This window comes from Hyperolius riggenbachi, chromosome 12 (genome assembly GCF_040937935.1).
Source record: "Hyperolius riggenbachi isolate aHypRig1 chromosome 12, aHypRig1.pri, whole genome shotgun sequence".
Taxonomy (NCBI): domain Eukaryota; kingdom Metazoa; phylum Chordata; class Amphibia; order Anura; family Hyperoliidae; genus Hyperolius; species Hyperolius riggenbachi.
In genome coordinates this window covers 61627524-61646440 of record NC_090657.1, presented here as the reverse complement: position 1 = coordinate 61646440, position 18917 = coordinate 61627524, and the positions used below count along the sequence as shown (strand labels likewise).

The 18917-nt window shown below is 44.9% G+C and overlaps 1 protein-coding gene across 2 annotated transcripts; it reads left to right on the top strand.

Annotated features, from left to right (window-relative positions):
- The first annotated feature begins 5092 nt into the window (after window positions 1-5092).
- On the top strand, window positions 5093-17454 carry LOC137542101 (nicotinamide N-methyltransferase-like). 2 transcript variants are annotated; one of them, XM_068263767.1, is made up of 4 exons: window positions 5093-5271; window positions 9803-10062; window positions 12376-12583; window positions 15657-17454. In XM_068263767.1, the coding sequence occupies exons 2-4, from the start codon at window positions 9915-9917 to the stop codon at window positions 16084-16086; spliced, it is 786 nt and encodes a 261-aa protein (XP_068119868.1). In that variant the 5' UTR covers window positions 5093-5271; window positions 9803-9914; the 3' UTR covers window positions 16087-17454. The 2 variants fall into 2 exon arrangements, with proteins under 2 accessions (XP_068119868.1, XP_068119869.1); XM_068263768.1 differs by lacking the exon at window positions 5093-5271 and adding an exon at window positions 9057-9155.
- The last annotated feature ends 1463 nt before the right edge of the window (window positions 17455-18917 follow it).

Below are 18917 nucleotides of genomic sequence, written 5' to 3'. Positions count from 1 at the left end.
TGGCCGTAAGTACATAATCGTAATGAAGAAGGATTTCGCGAAATTTCGCGTACGCGTAATTTTCGCATTGCAACGGGTATTACGAAATTAATGCGTATGGTCATGCTCCCGAATCGGAAAAATTGACGCATGTATCAATGTTAGGTAGCCGCCGACTTTAAGGGTTAATAGCAAAGCCCCCTTAAATGCTAAGAGCCTCAAATTTGGAGAATATATTAAGGAGATCAGGAGGAATAAGAGGAAAATTTTTTTTTTCAAAAAGACCTTATAGTTTTTGAGAAAATCGATGTTAAAGTTTCAAAGGAAAAATGTAAACATTTAAAAACCCGCCGACTTTAACGGTTAATAGCAAAGCCTGCTTAAAGTTTAGGAACACCAAATTCCCAGGGTATATTAAGGGGATCAGTGGGAATAAGAGGAAAATTTTTTTTTTCAAAAAGACCTTATAGTTTTTGAGAAAATCGATTTTTAAGTTTCAAGGGCGAAAATGTCTTTTAAATGCAGAAAATGTCAGTTTTTTTTGCACAGGTAACAATAGTGTATTATTTTCATAGATTCCCCCAAGTGGGAAGAGTTTTACTTACTTCGTTCTGAGTGTGGGAAATATTAAAAAAAAAACCGACGTGGGGTCCCCCCTCCCAGACCTCTTTAACCCCCTTGTCCCCCATGCAGGCTGGGATAGCCAGAATGCGGAGCACCGGCCGCGTGGGGCTCCGCACCCTGACTATACCAGCCCGCATGGTCCATGGATTGGGGGGTCTCGGAAGGGGAGGGGCAGCCAAGCTTTCCCCTCCCCCTCCAAGCCCTTGTCCAATCCAAGGACAAGGGGCTCTTCTCCACCTCCGATGGGCGGTGGAGGTGAAGGCCGCGATTTCCTGGGGGGGAGGTTCATGGTGGAATCTGGGAGTCCCCTTTAAAAAGGGGTCCCCCAGATGCCCACCCCCCTCCCTGGAGAAATGAGTATAGAGGTACTTGTACCCCTTACCCATTTCCTTTAAGAGTTAAAAGTAAATAAACACACAAACACTTAGAAAAAGTATTTTAATTGAACAAAAAAACATAACCACGAAAAAAGTCCTTTAATATTCTTAATTAACCATTAATACTTACCTGTCCCTTTAAATAAATGATCCCTCGAAATAGCCTCGGAAATGTTCTATCAGTTACAATGTAACAAAGTTATTACAATGTAACAACTTTGTTACATTGTAACTACGCCGCACCCGACGTCACTCGCCGCTCAGCAGCCGCAGCAATTACGCGTCCGTGCAGGCCGCTAAGTCCCCGCAGCTCCCGCTGTCCACCCCGCCCACATGTGAGTGACATGTGGGTGACATGTGGGAGAGGCGGGGAGGGCAGCAGAGCCGGCGGGGACTTAGCGTCCTGCACGGACCCGACAGAGCTCTGAGCTATATAGCTCAGAGCTCTGAGAAGCATCTTTGTATTTGGGCTCCAAGGAGCCCCATTGGTCCTTAGCAGACCAATGGGGTTCCTTTTGATTTGAAGGAACCCCATTGGTCTGCTAAGGACCAATGGGGCTCCTTGGAGCCAAAATACAAAGATGCTTCTCAGAGCTCTGAGCTATATAGCTCAGAGCTCTGTCGGGAATCTGTGCAGCGCAGACGCATATGCGGCGGCGGCGAGTGACGTCGGGTGCGGCGTAGTTACAATGTAACAAAGTTGTTACATTGTAATAACTTTGTTACATTGTAACTGATAGAACATTTCCGAGGCTATTTCGAGGGATCATTTATTTAAAGGGACAGGTAAGTATTAATGGTTAATTAAGAATATTAAAGGACTTTTTTCGTGGTTATGTTTTTTGTTCAATTAAAATACTTTTTCTAAGTGTTTGTGTGTTTATTTACTTTTAACTCTTAAAGGAAATGGGTAAGGGGTACAAGTACCTCTATACTCATTTCTCCAGGGAGGGGGGGTGGGCATCTGGGGGACCCCTTTTTAAAGGGGACTCCCAGATTCCACCATGAACCTCCCCCCAGTAAATCGCGGCCTCCACCTCCACCGCCCATCGGAGGTGGAGAAGAGCCCCTTGTCCTTGGATTGGACAAGGGCTCGGAGGGGGAGGGGAAAGCTTGGCTGCCCCTCCCCTTCCGAGACCCCCCAATCCATGGACCATGCGGGCTGGTATAGTCAGGGTGCGGAGCCCCACGCGGCCGGTGCTCCGCATTCTGGCTATCCCAGCCTGCATGGGGGACAAGGGGTTAAAGAGGTCTGGGAGGGGGGACCCCACGTCGTTTTTTTTTAATATTTCCCACACTCAGAATGAAGTAAGTAAAACTCTTCCCACTTGGGGGAATCTATGAAAATAATACACTATTGTTACCTGTGCAAAAAAAACTGACATTTTCTGCATTTAAAAGACATTTTCGCCCTTGAAACTTAAAAATCGATTTTCTCAAAAACTATAAGGTCTTTTTGAAAAAAATTTTTTTCCTCTTATTCCCACTGATCCCCTTAATATACCCTGGGAATTTGGGGTTCCTAAACTTTAAGCAGGCTTTGCTATTAACCGTTAAAGTCGGCGGGTTTTTAAATGTTTACATTTTTCCTTTGAAACTTTAACATCGATTTTCTCAAAAACTATAAGGTCTTTTTGAAAAAAATTTTTTTCCTCTTATTCCTCCTGATCTCCTTAATATATTCTCCAAATTTGAGGCTCTTAGCATTTAAGGGGGCTTTGCTATTAACCCTTAAAGTCGGCGGCTTTTTTATAATATACGGAGCGTTACGGTTTAACGCGAAATTACGGTAGCGTTTAATGCGAAATTACGGCATGAACGAAACGCGAAATTACGCGTTGAAAATTACGCTTACGGTATTTTCAATTACGATTTTAATGGCAATTACGCTACTGTAATTTCGCATCGTAATCGCAAATTTCGCATGCGTAATTTTAGTAATGCGAAATTACGAAAATTTCAGCTCAACTCTAGTTACAATGCAAAGGAAGGGTTAAAGCATCTGTCTTTCCTGTACAGCTAATGCCAAGGTGCTGTGAGCCATGCCTACAAATAACACACTCCTACAGATGACACTAAACTGTATCTAAATAATCAAAACACAGCTCAGTGCAGCTGATTTCTACAGCATTTCAATGTGGAATGAACATTTTTCAGTCTGTTATTTGCAAGAGCTCGGGTGACGGGTCCACTTTACATAGAACTGTAGTCAAAGCTTGGGTTCACACATACCTCCAGAGGCTTCCTTCACTGTCATCCAACCTCCGCCACTGCCCGGGACTCTTCAGCTGATCGCAGCGGCACTCCTCTTCTGGCATGAGCGCGGCCATGTTGCAGGCAGAATCGAGGCACACTTGCGTACCTAGGATACTGGGAGATCCAGTGCACCTCTGGGCACCAAGGAAGAGTTAATGTGCGGCACGTGAGTGTCCTCTCTCACTGGCTGCCCGGCCCCACGTGATCCCCGGCCAGGCTAAAAGCATCCACTTCCTGCACACGGCACTTCCGGTCTTCTTGCACGCTGCACCCATGGTAACTCCTAACATCCGGGGCATCACCAGCGTGCACCACCAACCCTCATATCCAAGGCACTCTGCACAAGATCGGATGAGTGTCTTTGTCACCGGGCTGGACCACTTGGCCACTAGCAACCTAGGACATTTCTGGTCCTTTAGGAGTCTCAGAAAAGGCCTCTGTCTCTCAATGTGTGAGTGGTAAGATCTTAGTCCATATTAATTAATCTTCCTGAAGTGTCCATTTAGGCATTGAAACTACAGTAGGCATCTGCCTTGTTTGCCTATTCCTAAAATCTGCCATGGTCAATGCATTGCCATATTGGCAGGTCTTGTGGGGGTGTTCCTGGCAGTACATTTGGGGCACGTGCTAGATTCGGTATTGAGGTAGGACCAAATTGTTAATGAGGCAGGGTATATTAAAGAAAATAAGGGAGGTCTCTTGAGAGAGTTTTTTCCCTAGCAGTAGCTAGAACTCACCAAAAGTGGTCCAGCGCCACAGGCACCCATACTGATATCATCTATGAGGGAACTTTTGGTGCCAGAGAGGTTCAATAAAATAGTAGGCCCAGGGCCGCCGTCAATGCAAACTGCAGCCACAAATAGTGGGCTATTTTGTCCCAAATGTCCCCCTGTAGACAATGTTAGTATGTGTGCTTATTGCTTTTTAGTGGTGGATTTGCTGTGGGGTGTGGTTAAGGTTAGGCGCAGGTGGTGGGGGGGCTTTAAGGTTAGACATTGGAGGGTAGTTTTTAAGGTTAGGCATCAGATGTGGGTTTTTTACGGTTAGGCATTGGTGGTGGTTAGGGCTAGGCATTGGAGGGGGAGTGGTTAGAGTTAGACATGGGTATATTACATTGGTGGCTGGATAGTGTAATGGTTAAGGGCTCAGCCTCTGACACAGGAGACCTGGGTTCGAATCAGCTCTGCCTGTTCAGTAAGCCAGCACCTATTCAGTAGGAGACCTTAGGCAAGTCTTCCTAACGCTGTTACTGCCTATAGAGCGCGCCCTAGTGGCTGCAGTTCTGGTGCTTTGAGTCCGCCAGGAGAAATATATATGTTCTGAGTCTGTGTTGGTAGAGGGTAACACTGGAATTAGTTTTGCAATTTTTTTTTTTTTTTGTTATAGCTGATACAAATCCTGCAATATATTTTCAGTGTGTCCACTTCCTGCTTTGATGGAAGCAGACATAGGGATAACATCCCGTGTTTACAAATTATCTGCTCTGCTGAGGCAGCCAGCTGACACAGCTTAGAGATCCAATTACAGTTGTGATTAGTCACAGATGAGGGGGAATTAGACAGGCCAAACTCTCTAAATACATACAGGGTGCATTTCTCCATGTTTTCCTTCTGTCCTGTGCAAGAGTTCAGGTCCACTTTAAAATTAGGTTATGTTTTAGTCACATCTATAAAAAAAAAAAAAAAAAAAAAAAAAAGGAGAAAATGTAGAAATGTTCAGACTTGCAGGCTCCACTGTATATCTACAGCACTGACAAGGCTTCTGTTCTTTCAGTATTTTACATGAAACTGCTTTTCTGGCACAAATACCAACATTTCTGGTTAATGGTGATAATCGAGACTTGGTAGCCGAAGTGAAGCATCATGTGCATCTAACAAGGATAACGCTAACGCCTTCTGAGTTTTGTGAGGATGTGAAGACTCCGTCCACATCAGTCTCCCACCGATCATCTACATACAAGGCAACAGATCTAACATCCCTGCCTGGATCCCCATCAAACACACAGTCACACCAACTGTTCCTGTTTCCAACTCAGGTAAGAAGAACCAGTGTTCACTTTAGAAGTTAGAGTGTTGTAGCTGTATTTGTACACTTACAGCATCAACACAAAAGGTTGAGTGATTGTATGGCCTAACATTATTGAGAAACTCAATTTTAAAGGGGTTCTCCGATGTATTTTAAAAAGCTAAAACTGACACTTACCTGGGGCTTCTATCGGCCCCCTGCAGCTGTAATGTCTCGCGCCGTCCTCCTCCAATGCTCCGTTCCCTGCTGCCGGTTACCTGCTACTTATTCGTCTAACTAGACGAATAATACTGCGGCGCGCATGCTCGCTCCCGCGTCATCGGGAGCTTACTGTGCAGGCGCAGTACAAGAAAACTTCATACTGCACCTGTGCAGTAAGTTCCCTATGATGTGTCTGGGAGCAAGCCTGCGCGGTCTAATTAGACGAATAATTAGCAGGTTACCGGCGGCAGGGAACGGAGCATTGGAGGAAGTCGGCGCAGGACATTACAGCTGCAGGGGGACGATAGAAGCCCCAGGTAAGTGGCAGTTTAAGCTTTTTAAAATACACCGGAGAACTCCTTTACGAATGCAAAGGAAAAATGGCTTTTAAACTGTCATTGTTATGTCTCTTGCACAATGCAACATGTGCAGTGCACAAGACTTGCAAGGAGTGCAGATTGTCACTAATGTGGAATATACTGAGAACCAAACCAGAAAATAATGTTAAAAGTTTATCTATAATGTGCTAGGCCAGTAAGTGTCCACTGCATATACTGGAAATGCAGAGCAACCAGTGTATATACATATAGGCTTTGTTCACATCTAAAATCGAAATCACAAAACGCCAGAGTTTTGCGATTTTGTGAGTGATTTTTTCTTCATCTCCCGGCGCTTACCTGCGCTCTACGATTGTGTACAGCACTTTTCAAAGCTCTTTTGCAGAGCAATTTGTTTTTTTTTTAACTTCTTGACGCAAGTCAGGAAGTGAACTCTTTGACCCGGAAAAGAATAAATGCAATGTATTTATTCTTAAAAGCGCAAACGCAATTGCAGCACAAAGCGGTTTTGTAAGAGTTTTGCGATTTTCCTATACATTCCATTGTAGCAAAATCGGCCTAAAAATTATACAGGCAGCGCTTTCCTGGGCAGCGCCCACAAACTGCGCTAATATGAACTATCTCATAGGACTTCATTGCATAAGCCTTTTTAGGGTGATGTAAAGGATAGCGGAGATACCGCCGCATGGCCAAGCAGCATGGAGGCTATCTCCGTGTATCAGCCAGCGGCCTCTGCCGCGCAGCTACATGCTGCTGCTTTGCCTGGTCCTTCTAGTGCACATAGATTGAGAGCGCCAGATGACAGGACCTTTATGCGAGTAGAAGGGGAGTTAGCTGATCAGCCGGTCAGCTGACTCCGGCTCTGCTCCGGATTGGCTGAGTGACTGGGGCGGTGCTGTGGAGCGCTTTGGAGTATATATAGGACCAGCCTGTCAGTTGCTGGTTGTCTGCTGTTGCAAACGCTAACGTGCTAGCGCTCAGACCTTAGTTAGATCTCACAGTGTGTTAGAACCAGCGGGAGCTGGGAATTCACACTTAGCCAGTTTCTGTTGATAGCTTAAAGTACTAATTGCATTGTGATATTTGTGTACTATTGTTTAGTCTAGATCCCAGGTGCTGAAACCAAGGACTTCACACCTAGACTAGGATATTGCTATATTGTTACTATTATCTGTTATGATCCTCTGCTTTCCTGACTAATCTCCTGTTTGCGGATTCGGTACTTCTGCCTGTCTGATTACTGCTGCCGACACTGCCTGTACCTCACTCTGAATCAGCCTTCTGTCTTTGTACCTTATCTGTCCGTGTGTTGCTGACCCTGATTGTCTGACCTTCCTCTTCTCACTAGTGGGTTAGCCACTAGTGAGGAATTGCTAGAGCTGGCACCTACTTTCTAGGTGATCAGTCTTGCAAGTACAGTTTGCAACACTTGCTCCTCAAGTGTCTGCTAACTGCAGTAGAGTCTTAATCACCCGCTTCTCGGGTGATTATCCTTTGAGCTCAGTCAGTGGTCCCTGCTCCTCAGGTGATCACTGGCTGCAGTACAGTCTGAATCCCCTGCTCCTCAGGGGATCCCTGGCTGATCGTTCATCTGCAATCACCTGCTCCTCAGGTGATCATCCTAGCAGCACAGTCAGTGGTCCCTGCGCCTTAGGTGCTGCTGGCTGCAGTACAGTCTGATTCCCCTGCCCCTCAGGGTATCCTTGGCTGTAGTGTGGTCTTCTATCACCTGCTCCTACGGTGGCTATCCTTGCAGTACTGACAGTGGTTCCTGCTCCTGAGGTTCCACTGGCTGCAGTGCAGTCTGACTTCCCTGCCCCTCAGGGGATTCTTGGCTGCAGTATTGTCTGAATCTCCCGCTTCTCGGGAGATCTCCTCTTATCATTACTGTTGCACCAAAACACTACTCTACATTGGTTGTCCGGTGTCTAGCTATACTAGTATTATTGGTGATTCTGCAGATCACCACATAATCAGGTATAGCGTCTGTATTATTGGTGATACTGCAGATCACCAATGATCAGATATTTCTGTGTTGCTGACACCAATCGTTACAGGTGATTTTTAAAATAGCCAGCGCTGAAACAATTTTGCAAAACGCCCTAGGTGTGAACGAGACCCCAGAACCTGTTTAACTAAAGGTGACAAATATATACAAGAGTAAATCTATGTACAAATATACACAAGCAATATGCAATCAGGCAATATATACACAATGCGGCAAACAAGCGGACATCAGAGTCAGACAAGCAGGAATCAAATACCAGAGAAATGGACAAAACAATACACACAAGGCACAGGATCATCAGGATATAGAAAGAGGTCATACCTGGGCAGGCAAGAAATCAGGATATAGGTACTCAGGAAAGCTAGAAACAAGGAACCAGGGAGAGCTAGCAGACAGCAACAATGAACTAGCAATGGTTGGGTTGCAGGAGCTGGCTTATATACTGTGCAGAGGAGTCAGGTGGCAGTTCAGGTGGCTCGAATTTCCTCTGATCAATCTGCAGGAAATGCCGTTCCTGAGGAAGTTTGCCCTCTGCTGGTGAACAGGAAGAATTGATAATTTGAAGAGAGCACGAGCACCTCTGCTGGTGAATGGAGGAAGTTTGTGCAAAAAGTTTATATCAGTGTCACAAACAGTGGACATGAACTCTTGCACAGGACAGAAGGAAAACATAGAGAAATGCACCCTGTGTGTATTCAGAGTTTAGGCTGTCTAATACCCCTCATTTGTGTGTAATCACTAGTTGTAATTTGATCTCCCCATGTCACATGACTGCTATGGCAGAGATGGCAGATAAGCCCATTTGAAAGCACAGGCTGTAAACAATATGTCTGCTTCCATGAATCAGGAAGTAGAAACTGTGCAAATTTATTTAGGATTTGTATCAGCAGTTACAAAAAGATTTTTTTTTGTTTAAATGTTATTATGCTGTTCTGTATCTTTTACAGCAAAGAGGAAGTCTGAGTTCAGGTCCACTTTAAACCTGGACAATATTTTTTCCAACATGAGAGTGCAAGTGTTTACATGTGTGTGAGTTGGGATGGAGGGCCACGCCCATGTTGGCATGGGAAAAAGCAGGTACAAAGTCTGGTCTGAAGTGCTGAGGAACGTTGCAATGCTAGTGTGCATAGGCAAACGCGGGGGGGATTACAGCTGCCCAGAATCCCCCCTCAGACCAGGGCCGGTGCTGTGTCTGGGGACAAGCACAAGTTGAGACACCAGAATATCTGCAGACATCCTGCAGCTTGCAGCACTGCCCCCTTTCTTTCCCTGCTACAATTGACTTCGGATGGAGCAGCAGTGTGTGTACAGAGCATGGAGCAGCTCTGGGGAACTTAACACAGTCAGGTATGAGCACAGCCCTGTACCCTACTGTGTGAATGCTTCACTTTCCCCTTCATTGCTAATGACGGCTGTCCTCATTATCTGTATCCAAACTGCTCCGGATCAATCCCGTGGCCTGTCGGTTGGGAAATTGCATTATGTGTACCCAGCATGATGTCCTACCATATTATTATACGGTATTGTGCATGGCTGACGGAGACCTTTCAAGAATCCTCCCCTTGAAAATCCTGGGCGTTTGTGTTTTTTAGGAGAGGCATAATTAAGATCACATGAAATGAGAGGAAGATGGAGGCCGACATATTTATCTCCTTTTAAATAATACCAGTTGCCTGGCAGCCCTGCTGATCTATTTGCCTGCAGTAGTGTCTGAATAACACCAGAAACAAGCATGCTGCTAATCTTGTCAGATCTAACAATAATGTCAGAAACACCTGATCTGCTGCATGCTTGTTCAGGGTCTATGGCTAAAAGTATTAGAGGCAGAGGATCAGCAGGATAGCCAGGTAACTGGTATTGTTTAAATGGGAATAAATATGGCAGCCTCCATATAACTCTTGTTACAGTTGTCCTTTAAGATGCATCAGCCAACCAATCAAAGTGGTGGTGGACATTGTACTTAAAAGGCTGCTTTTCCAATGCCTATATTGCAGACTAATAAAGGTTCTCCCAGGGACACGACTGATCCACTCTTCTTGAAGCTCTGAAGACCCACTCAGGTGTAAACGCACAACTTCTCCAGGAGGTGTCGCCCTAGGAAACACCATGTCTGACTTCTCTAGCCAGGAAGAATACCAGAAGCATTTTGACCCCAAGACCTACTTGGCAATGTATTTTACTATGACCATCAATTCTAAGGAAAATCAATATTTACAGTTTGTGCTCCCACACTTGGCTCAGATTTTCAATTCAGGTAAATGCACCCTGATCTACAAATGCATTGTGTCTAACATTATGTTGCTTAGAAAAAAAACCCTTTCTATGTATTTGCATTTGCTTTTTGCCTCATTCAGAATGTTAATAGCAGTAACACATTTTGCCTTGACAGTGGCGTAACAAAAGACCTTGCACCCCTGGTGCAAGTTTTACATGAGGCCCCAACCACTGTATTGATATGGAGCCCCAAAACCTACCAAGAGACAGCTGCAGTGTCCAAGAGGTGTAATCAGACAGGAAACAGTTTGTTAAAGGGGTCATCAGGGAAACTTAATGAAATAAGTACTACTTACCGGGGGCTTCCTCCAGCCCCAAGCTCCCAGCATGTCCCTTGCCGCAGCTCTCCCCGCAGCTGGCTCCCGATCCTCGGCGATGATGTCAGGGCGACCTCCAGGTCGGCCTGTACTGCACCTGCGCGAGCAGCGCTGTCAATCATTGCCACGTGGGCTGGAGCGGACTCCGCAGGCGAGGGACATGCTGGGAGCTTTGGGGCTGGAGGAAGCCCCCGGTAAGTAGCACTTATTTTATTAAGTTTTCCCCTGATGACTCCTTTAAGGATTATTATTATCCAGTGCACTTATAGGGGGTGTTCATTACCAGCAAAGACCAATGAAAAGCTAATAAGATGGATGGAGGGCCCCTAGTGGGCCCTTCTGGTCCAGGGTCGCAGTTTCTGCACCCTCTATTGCTCCGCCTGCCTTGATACATTTGTAGACCAAACCTGTTTTTCCCAGTTATTTGGGGGACAAATGCACATACAGTATCTGTAAGTGGTTTTATATAATCAATGTTTTTGATAATTGTTATTTTTATTTACATTTTTCTCATTTATTTTTATTTTTAAAATGCTTCACTATTTAAGTGTTTGTTTGTTTGTTGGGGGGGGGGCTTTAAAGAAAAAAGAAAAAAAAAAAGATGTGTTTGGATGTAATGTTTAAAATTTGATTGTAATACTACTCCCAGTGGCCTAACTACAATTTATTGGGCCTCCCAGCAAAACTTTCGTGGGGTCCCCAAATGTTAACTCCCCTTCTCTTTCCTCCCCTTGGTGCACTTCTTGTCCTTGGGGCCCATCTTACAGGGATCATAAAACAAGTGAGGACATCATCATCTTCATACCCATAACAAGTGTAGCCACAAAAACACCTCATCTGGAGTATAGTGCCCTGCATCAGAGGAAGGTGAGGATAGTAGTTGGGGACCCCCCCACAGCTCTCCCCACCCCCACTCCCTCTAGTTATGCCCTTGCCTACCCCTTTCTGCTTACCTATTAAGCAGAAAGCTAAACGCCTTCTCACATTCTCAGCTTTGTCACAAGGTTTTGGCAACAAGAGAGCTGATTTACAAAGTTGCTCTGACTTTAAGCAAAGCGTAACTGAGAACTAAAGATATAAAAGTTTTATACATGGGTGTGGCCGGGGTAGGAATTATACAATAAATAGTTGGTTTTACACATATGAGCCTCATTCAGTTGACAGAGAGGGAAGTCATTTGATTTGAACATCTCAAAGTGGGGATATTTTGAGGAGCCTTCAGTCTGGTCATGAAAAACTGAATATCAGGACCACCGATGTGCTTTATTTGTTGTCTATACATTGACGGCAGCCATTGGACCAGGCGAGAGCAGTCCGTGCAGGTGGTGGGCACAATCTCGGTGGTGACCCGGTAATTGATTCTAAAAACAGTGGTGATGGTGTGCTCCTACAGTCTCATATAGTGTGCTACCAGCCAAACAATACTATTAACTACTACACTTGTGCTGCAGCACTAAAACATATTATAAACCAATAATTAATTAAAACATCACTGAAAAATATCTTAGTCCTCATAATATTAAAAGTTTTGTAAATACCTGGGGCTTCCTCCAGCCCCCTCCGCACCGATCGGTCCCAAACCCTCCTCCGCCTCCTTGTTTGCCTGGTAGAAGCCCTGTTAGCTTGGCTTGGCCAGTTGGGGCCAGTCGGCACAGGCGCAGTTCGCCTGCGCATGCACCCCCTTCTTGCTCCCGTGGCTGGGAGAGTTCTGCACCTGTGCGGTCATGCACAGTGTGCCCTGACTGGCTAAGCTAATGTGGCTTCTAGGAGGAGGCAGAGGAGGACGGCGTGGGACCAATGGGTGTGGAGGGGACTGTAGGAAGCCCCAGGTACGTATAAAACTTTTATATCCTAACGTCTCTGGTTTCCTTTAAGTAGAATATAATAGCTTTGCCTTATGAAGTAGAGGCGGGAAGTGGAGGCATAAAATAAATCGATGTAACTATTCACACACGTTAAATTTCTAATTTCTGTAGGCGAGGTAAAAGGTGATACTCTGATTGACATCGGCACTGGCCCCACCATCTATCAGCTCCTGTCGGCTTGTGAGGCTTTTAAGAACATCACCGTCTCTGACCTCGCTGATAGAAACCGGGAGGAGTTTAAAGCATGGCTGACCAATGAGCCGGGAGCATTTGACTGGAGCCCAGTGGTGAAACATGTGTGCCAACTGGAAGGAGACAAGTAGGTGGTCCTACTGAAATGTTTTTCCTTGCATGCAGGCACGCTATGAAACATTCAATTTAGTAGTATATACAATACAATTTAGTAGTAGTAATACAAAAAAGTAGTAATTTACACATCTCTGGTTTGATTGGGCTTAGCTTTTCCTCTCTTTACGTGGCGCTTGGATTTTCACAATGTACACTACTGTCAGACTAGTGTTCCCAAAAATGTATAAAAGGAATAACAATTCTGCGGCCCACATTTGTTCCCTGTGTTATTGTTACATCATGGGTCTTATGCCAAATATTTTAATGGCCATGCAGTCAGCGCTGGATTTTCTGGAAAGGCCACAAGGGCCCAGGGCTTGGTTAGCTGTAGCCCAATGGGGCACCTGAACATGAAAGAGGGGTTGCTACATAGGAAAGAGGAGGCTGAAAATGGGGAGGAACACATGAAAATGGAAACTGATGCCCAAGGGAGCTGTCAATGAAAGAGAGGGGCTACAGTACATGAATGATACACATGGAAGAGGGGGGTGCTCCTGGAATGGGAGGGGCTGTGCTGCACATAAAAGCAGAGCCACAACATACTTGGCCTAGGGGCACAAAGCATAAAGTATAAATCCGGCCTTACATGCAGTATAGCCACGCCCACAAGTACCATCCCTCTAGTATAGCTCTCAACCTTAAAGCGGACCCAAACCAAACATTTTTTTTAATTCAAAATATTTAGTTGCACCACTCTGACACATACAAAGATAAATAAACACTCCTTCAAGCCTATGAGCATTTCAGTGCATGCTTTTCACCCTTCTCTTTTCATAACTAGGGTTATACAGGTGGCAGCCATTAGCAATTCCTCCTTTGCCGGACACCACCTACTCCATCAGTCTGCCAGATTCTGTCCCGGCAATATGAAAAGGAGGGGATTCCTACAATAAAAGTAAAATATTTTATATTTGTCATAATGCAGCTGAAAAAAGGCTGCTATTTATTATTATAATTTAGAAAACAGATTTAATTTCTGAAATCTTGTATTTTTAATTTGGGTCCACTTTAAGTACTGCTCATCTAGTATAGCTATTCTGTATAGTCACATACCCCAGTACTGCCCTGTCAGCACTAGCCTCCTAGCAAAGCCACCCACTCAAGAAAGACTAAAGTTGCCCATACACTTGTTCAGTATCCCTGGAAGATTCAATCATTATCTGAGAGATCGAGGCTGCAACATTGCTGCCTGATTATAATTTCAATCCATTTCTGGCAGCAAATGGCTTGAAAAACTCCCTATCGCGCATGCTAGAAAAAGCTAGCTCAAAAGCGGAGTTTTGGGTGCAGGGCAGTTGCAGTGTTGAGTTTCGGGATGACCAATGGAGATGGATTCAGATGTAATGGGGCCCTTGGCAAGGTAGTAGATTTGGTGCCCCCTTTTGGTAAGCTGAAGTAGAGAGAGGGCAGAGAAGGTGGCAGGTGGGCCGGTCCCCCCCATCTAAAATGTGCTGTGCAGATTGTTGAAGTGGAGTGGTATTTGCCGGCGCACCTCATGTATCCTGTGTCTTCTCTCCATCACTACAATGGCACTTGTACCCCATGACCTGACGACATGTACTTGGTCATATATGTGCTACCATCATTTCCCCATCGGTGATGGAGAGAAGGAACAGGACATAGGAGGAGGTGCGCTGGAGGATAGGTGAGTGTACACTCCACTGTAACACTTTGCACAGCCCGGGAGAGCACATAGGCGGGGAGTTCTGGGGGCCTGGCAAGTGGAGGCAGCTCCATGGATTTCTAGAGTTTTGGGTTAACTGGCATGTAGCAGCAGCTGGATGGTGTCAGTGGAGCCTGGCACGGGAGTGCAGAAGTTTGAGTGTTAGTGTGCCCACCACTGTAGCAGTGATCAGCAGATGTTCGAGAGTATCAGGGGGCTCAGCATGTAGTGGCAGCAAATGCCAAACTTCAGTGTGGGATGTGTGGGATGTAGAGGTGGCTCGATAGTACCAGGGGAGCCTGGCATAGGTGTGCCTACATTGGAGATTGTCAGTGTGTCCAGCATGTAGCGATGGCTTGACAGTGCCAGAGGACCCTGCCTTAGATGTGAAGACAGAGAGTGTTGGGGTACCCAGCATGTAGCAGCAACGAGCGGAGGTGTGGTGGTGTAACAGGGGAGTATGGTTGCAGTTCTGTGGTGCTGAAAGACTGGTCAAATCCTTGCTCCTACATCACCTAACCTCCACGAGCAATGCTCAGGCCAGTTATTGTTATCCATATAAATTAGACTTTTCTTCTTGCTCAGACATCACCTCGGTGAATATGGCAATTCAATTTGTAGTTAACCCCTGAGTTATGTCAGGTGATAAATATTTGCACAAAGTAAGTTTCTTATCACCTGAACATTGCATATGGACCTAGGACAAGTATGTGATGCACCCAAAAGTAGAAAAAAATTTGGGTTAAAAAGTTTAGACTAGAGTCACTAACAGCAGGCCCGGATTTAAATCACTGGAGAATATAGGCACAGTTGTCCTGCCACCCTAGACTTCACCCTCCATAAACCTACAAACCCCCACCGACCTGCACCACTAGTGTGCTGGCTGTCCAGCTGTCACTCCTCTGTTACTTCCCTTGTCCATAATAGGTAGCTACAGTGCTCTTTAGTGTTAGGTAGCTAGTCCTATCCTCGTTAAGAAGCTAGACGTTCCCCCAAGTATTAGGTAGGTGTGCCCGTGGCTGAAGGGAGATCTGGTCAGTGGAATGCAGAGACCTGGGTGAGTAACCTCTCATTTACATTCCACTCAGGACTCTGCATAGGTAAGGTGGAAGGGAAGCACTTGGGGTGAGGAGTGAGCCCCCTTTCCGCCATCAGGCACCTGTAGACACGTGCCTACAGTGCCTTATGGTAAATCCAGCCCTGACTTATAAAATACATAAAAGCCAATATGGGTCAAAAACCTTTGTTAAAGCACTTTACAACACAATTATGTGCACATTAACTAATAAGCATCCACACATGCTCACCACCACCTCCTGGTGGCGCAACTGTTCCTATTTCACTGTAGTACTTTCAGCTTGATTTATCAACTCTTTTCCAGAATATCATGGACTGAAAAAGAGGCACATCTGAGGAAATCCATCAAGCAGGTCCTGAGGTGCGACGTTCTGAAATGTAACCCCATGGACCCAGTGGTGCTGTCGCAAGCGGACTGTCTCCTTAGCACTGTGTGCCTGGAGACTGCCTGTAAAGACCTCGAGACTCAGGTCACCGCGCTGAAAAATATAAGTACTCTGTTAAAGCCAGGAGGGCATCTGGTGATTGTTTTCACTTTAGAATGTCCTTACTACATGGTGGGGGATGTGAAGTTCTCTTACCTCTTCATGACAGAAGCTTGTGTCAGAGAGTCATTGAGCAAAGCTGGATATGTTATTGAGAAGTTTGAAATGTCTAAAAATTCCGATCACTTCTGGGAACCCTCCGCTAAATTGGCAAGTCATCTTGTGGTGGTTGCTCGGAAAAATACATAGGCCTGAAAAGCCTTGTAAACTAGGGTTGTGAAAAGCTAGATTAAGGCCTCATTCACACCTAAAATAAAAAATGCAAATGCAAGTGTTTTGCGCTTTTGTGCGTGCGTCCCCCCGTCCCCCCCCCCCCCAAGCGCTCCACTGTTTCTAGTAAAAGCGCTTTTCTAAGTGCTTTTCCAGAGCGGTTTTGTAATGCACTCCCTGACACAAGTCAGGAAGTTGACTCTTTGTTTGACCTGCAAAAGAATAAATGCAATGTATTTATTCTAAAAAAACGCGAATGCAATCGCCGCATAAAGCAGTTTTGTGAGCATTTAGCGCTCTTCCTACACCTTCCATTATAGCAAAAATGCCTCAAAAATGGTACAGGCACCGCTTTGCTGAACGCATAGCACACAAACCGCGCTGATATGAACCTTCTCATAGAGATTCATTGCCCAAGCATTTTGTGGGCGATTGTAAAAAGCGCCTGCTCTTGAAAAAAGGCCGAAAGTGTCCCTAGTGTGAACGAGCCCTTACACATTTTCTGACTCTAGACCAATTTTCCTGTTTCTCCTTTCATGTGCAGTAGCTTCCCTCATGACATGTGCAGCCCATGGGGGCAATCTGGGCAATCTCATGGCCCCCCAATGCTTTGCTTACTAGGGCCCCTTTTAAGTTTTTGGAAGCACAGCAACGTCCCAGTGCTTGCTCCCCATCTTCATCCTGGCTGCATCTTCTCCGTGACTTGGCACATGTCATTACACAATAACATGTGCCGGGTCACTGGGAAGAGGAATGAAGATGAGGAAGCATGGAATTATGGAGCAGCATGCCGGAACAGGAGAGTTACTATGCTGCCAAAAATGGTGCAAGGGCCCCAGGGATCACAAGTCAGAGGGAGGTCTGGGGAAGGAGGGCCCGGAGGGATGAATTTGCTTCCTGAAGGGGAGGTCAGGGTGGCCCCCCAAGTTACTTTTGCCCTGGAACCCCATTGGAGCTTGAACCTGCGCAGGTGCAGCCCCCCCCCCCTTCCTGGTGTAACATCCATGTAAAGCATCCCTCATGATTAATGTACAGCTCCTTTGGCAGCAGCTCCCATCTTCTGATGATTGTTGTTCCATATCTGCAGCCTGTTTTTTTAGTACAGCCTACTATTTGATATGCAGCAACTCCTTTTCCATGTCTACCCCCCCTCTCTTAGTAGCAACCATCCAAGGCCTGGGCCATTGTGACCTTTCCAGCAATCCGACCCTGAACTCAAGGATTTTGCAAAATCCTGACTTGGATTTTTTTTTTAGATATATAAAGTGTTTGTAAACTACCAAGAAAACTTTATTGTGGCTTGCTTACTGCATTTGTTTATAGTTGAATAAAGAACATTTCAAAACATTTTCTGCTCTGACAGATATACAAATACATTTTTGAAAAATTAGAATACAGTGCCAAAGTTAATTTATTTCAGTAATTTAACTTACAAGGTGAAACTAATATATGAAACAGACTCATTACATGCAAAGCGAGGTATTTCAAGCCTTTATTTATTATCATTTTGAGCTTGAGAACCCCAAAATATCAGAACATTACAATATTGTGAAAAGGTTCAATATTCTAGGCTCAAAGTGTCAGACTCTAATCAGCTAATTCATCCAAAACACCTGCAAAGAGTTCCTGAACCTTTAACCAGTTCACCACCAAGAGGTTTTTCCCCTTATGTACCAGAGCAATTTTCACATTTCAGCACTCCTCCCTTTAATTTGCCAATACCTTTATCACTTTCAGTTAGTTTTAAAATAATATATGCTACTGTAATTAGAAACCCACATATTTTCTCATTGTTACCAGTTGTTACACCATTTAAATTATGTCCCTATCACATTGTATGGTGACACACCTTTATTTCCAAATAAAATATTTTTTCAGTTTTGTGTATGTCACTAATTACAAGCCCTTATTTGCAAAAATAACAGTAATGTACCCTCATGACCTACATATTAAAAAAAAACCCGTTGAGTCCCTAAGGTAATTTTTTTATTTTTTTAAATGTCACTTTTTTAAATTAAAGCGTTTTATTTTGGTAACCATGGGAGGTAAGGGGTTATGTAATGGGGTATTTTATCTATTTTTATTTTATGGGATGCATGTAGGTCTAATTTTACCACTAGATGCCCCCCCCCCCCCCATTCCTATTGTGTACTGTTTACTGCATACATGCAGTACAGGAAGTAACGCATGTAGGCTTTACTTTTGTCAATGATCATTAGAATCTCATTGATGCCGGTGATCAGTGATCACAGGCACTTAGATCAGTGAATGGAAACGGTGTTCCCATTCACAGATCTGTGGCCTAAGGAGCGGTGATGAGAACACATGCAGGAGTGCACACAATGGCGAGGTACATATATTTACATCCCTGGAATGGGAACAATCCTCAAGCTGGGTGTAGATATACTGTCAATGTTTCAATAAGTGGTTAAATGGTCTCTCAGTCTGATTCAGTAGGAATCCCATTCATGGGAAGGACTAGTGACCTGACAGTTGTGCAGAAAACCATCATTGACACACTCCATAAGGAGGGAAAGCTTCAAAAGGTAATTGCAAAATATGTTGGATGTTCTCAAAGTGATATATCAGAGCACATTAATAGAACATTATGTGGAAGGGAAAATTGTAGAGGAAAAAGGTGCACAAGCAGCAGGGATGACTGCAACCTAGAGAGGATTGTCAGGAAAAGGCCAAGGAGTGGACTGAGGCTGGAGTTTGTGTATCAAGAGCCACCACACAGACTGATCATGGACACAGGCATCAAATGTCATATTCCTCTTGTCAAGCGGCTCCTAAACAACAAAACGCCA

What these genes read in the sequence shown, in the direction of transcription:
- LOC137542101 (XM_068263767.1), top strand. Translation starts at nt 9,915, where the DNA reads ATGTCTGACTTCTCTAGCCAGGAAGAATACCAGAAGCATTTTGACCCC. An exon ending in GGCTCAGATTTTCAATTCAG is followed by an intron (nt 10,063 to 12,375) that starts GTAAATGCACCC and finishes TAATTTCTGTAG; the next exon opens with GCGAGGTAAAAGGTGATACT. An exon ending in TGCCAACTGGAAGGAGACAA is followed by an intron (nt 12,584 to 15,656) that starts GTAGGTGGTCCT and finishes ACTCTTTTCCAG; the next exon opens with AATATCATGGACTGAAAAAG.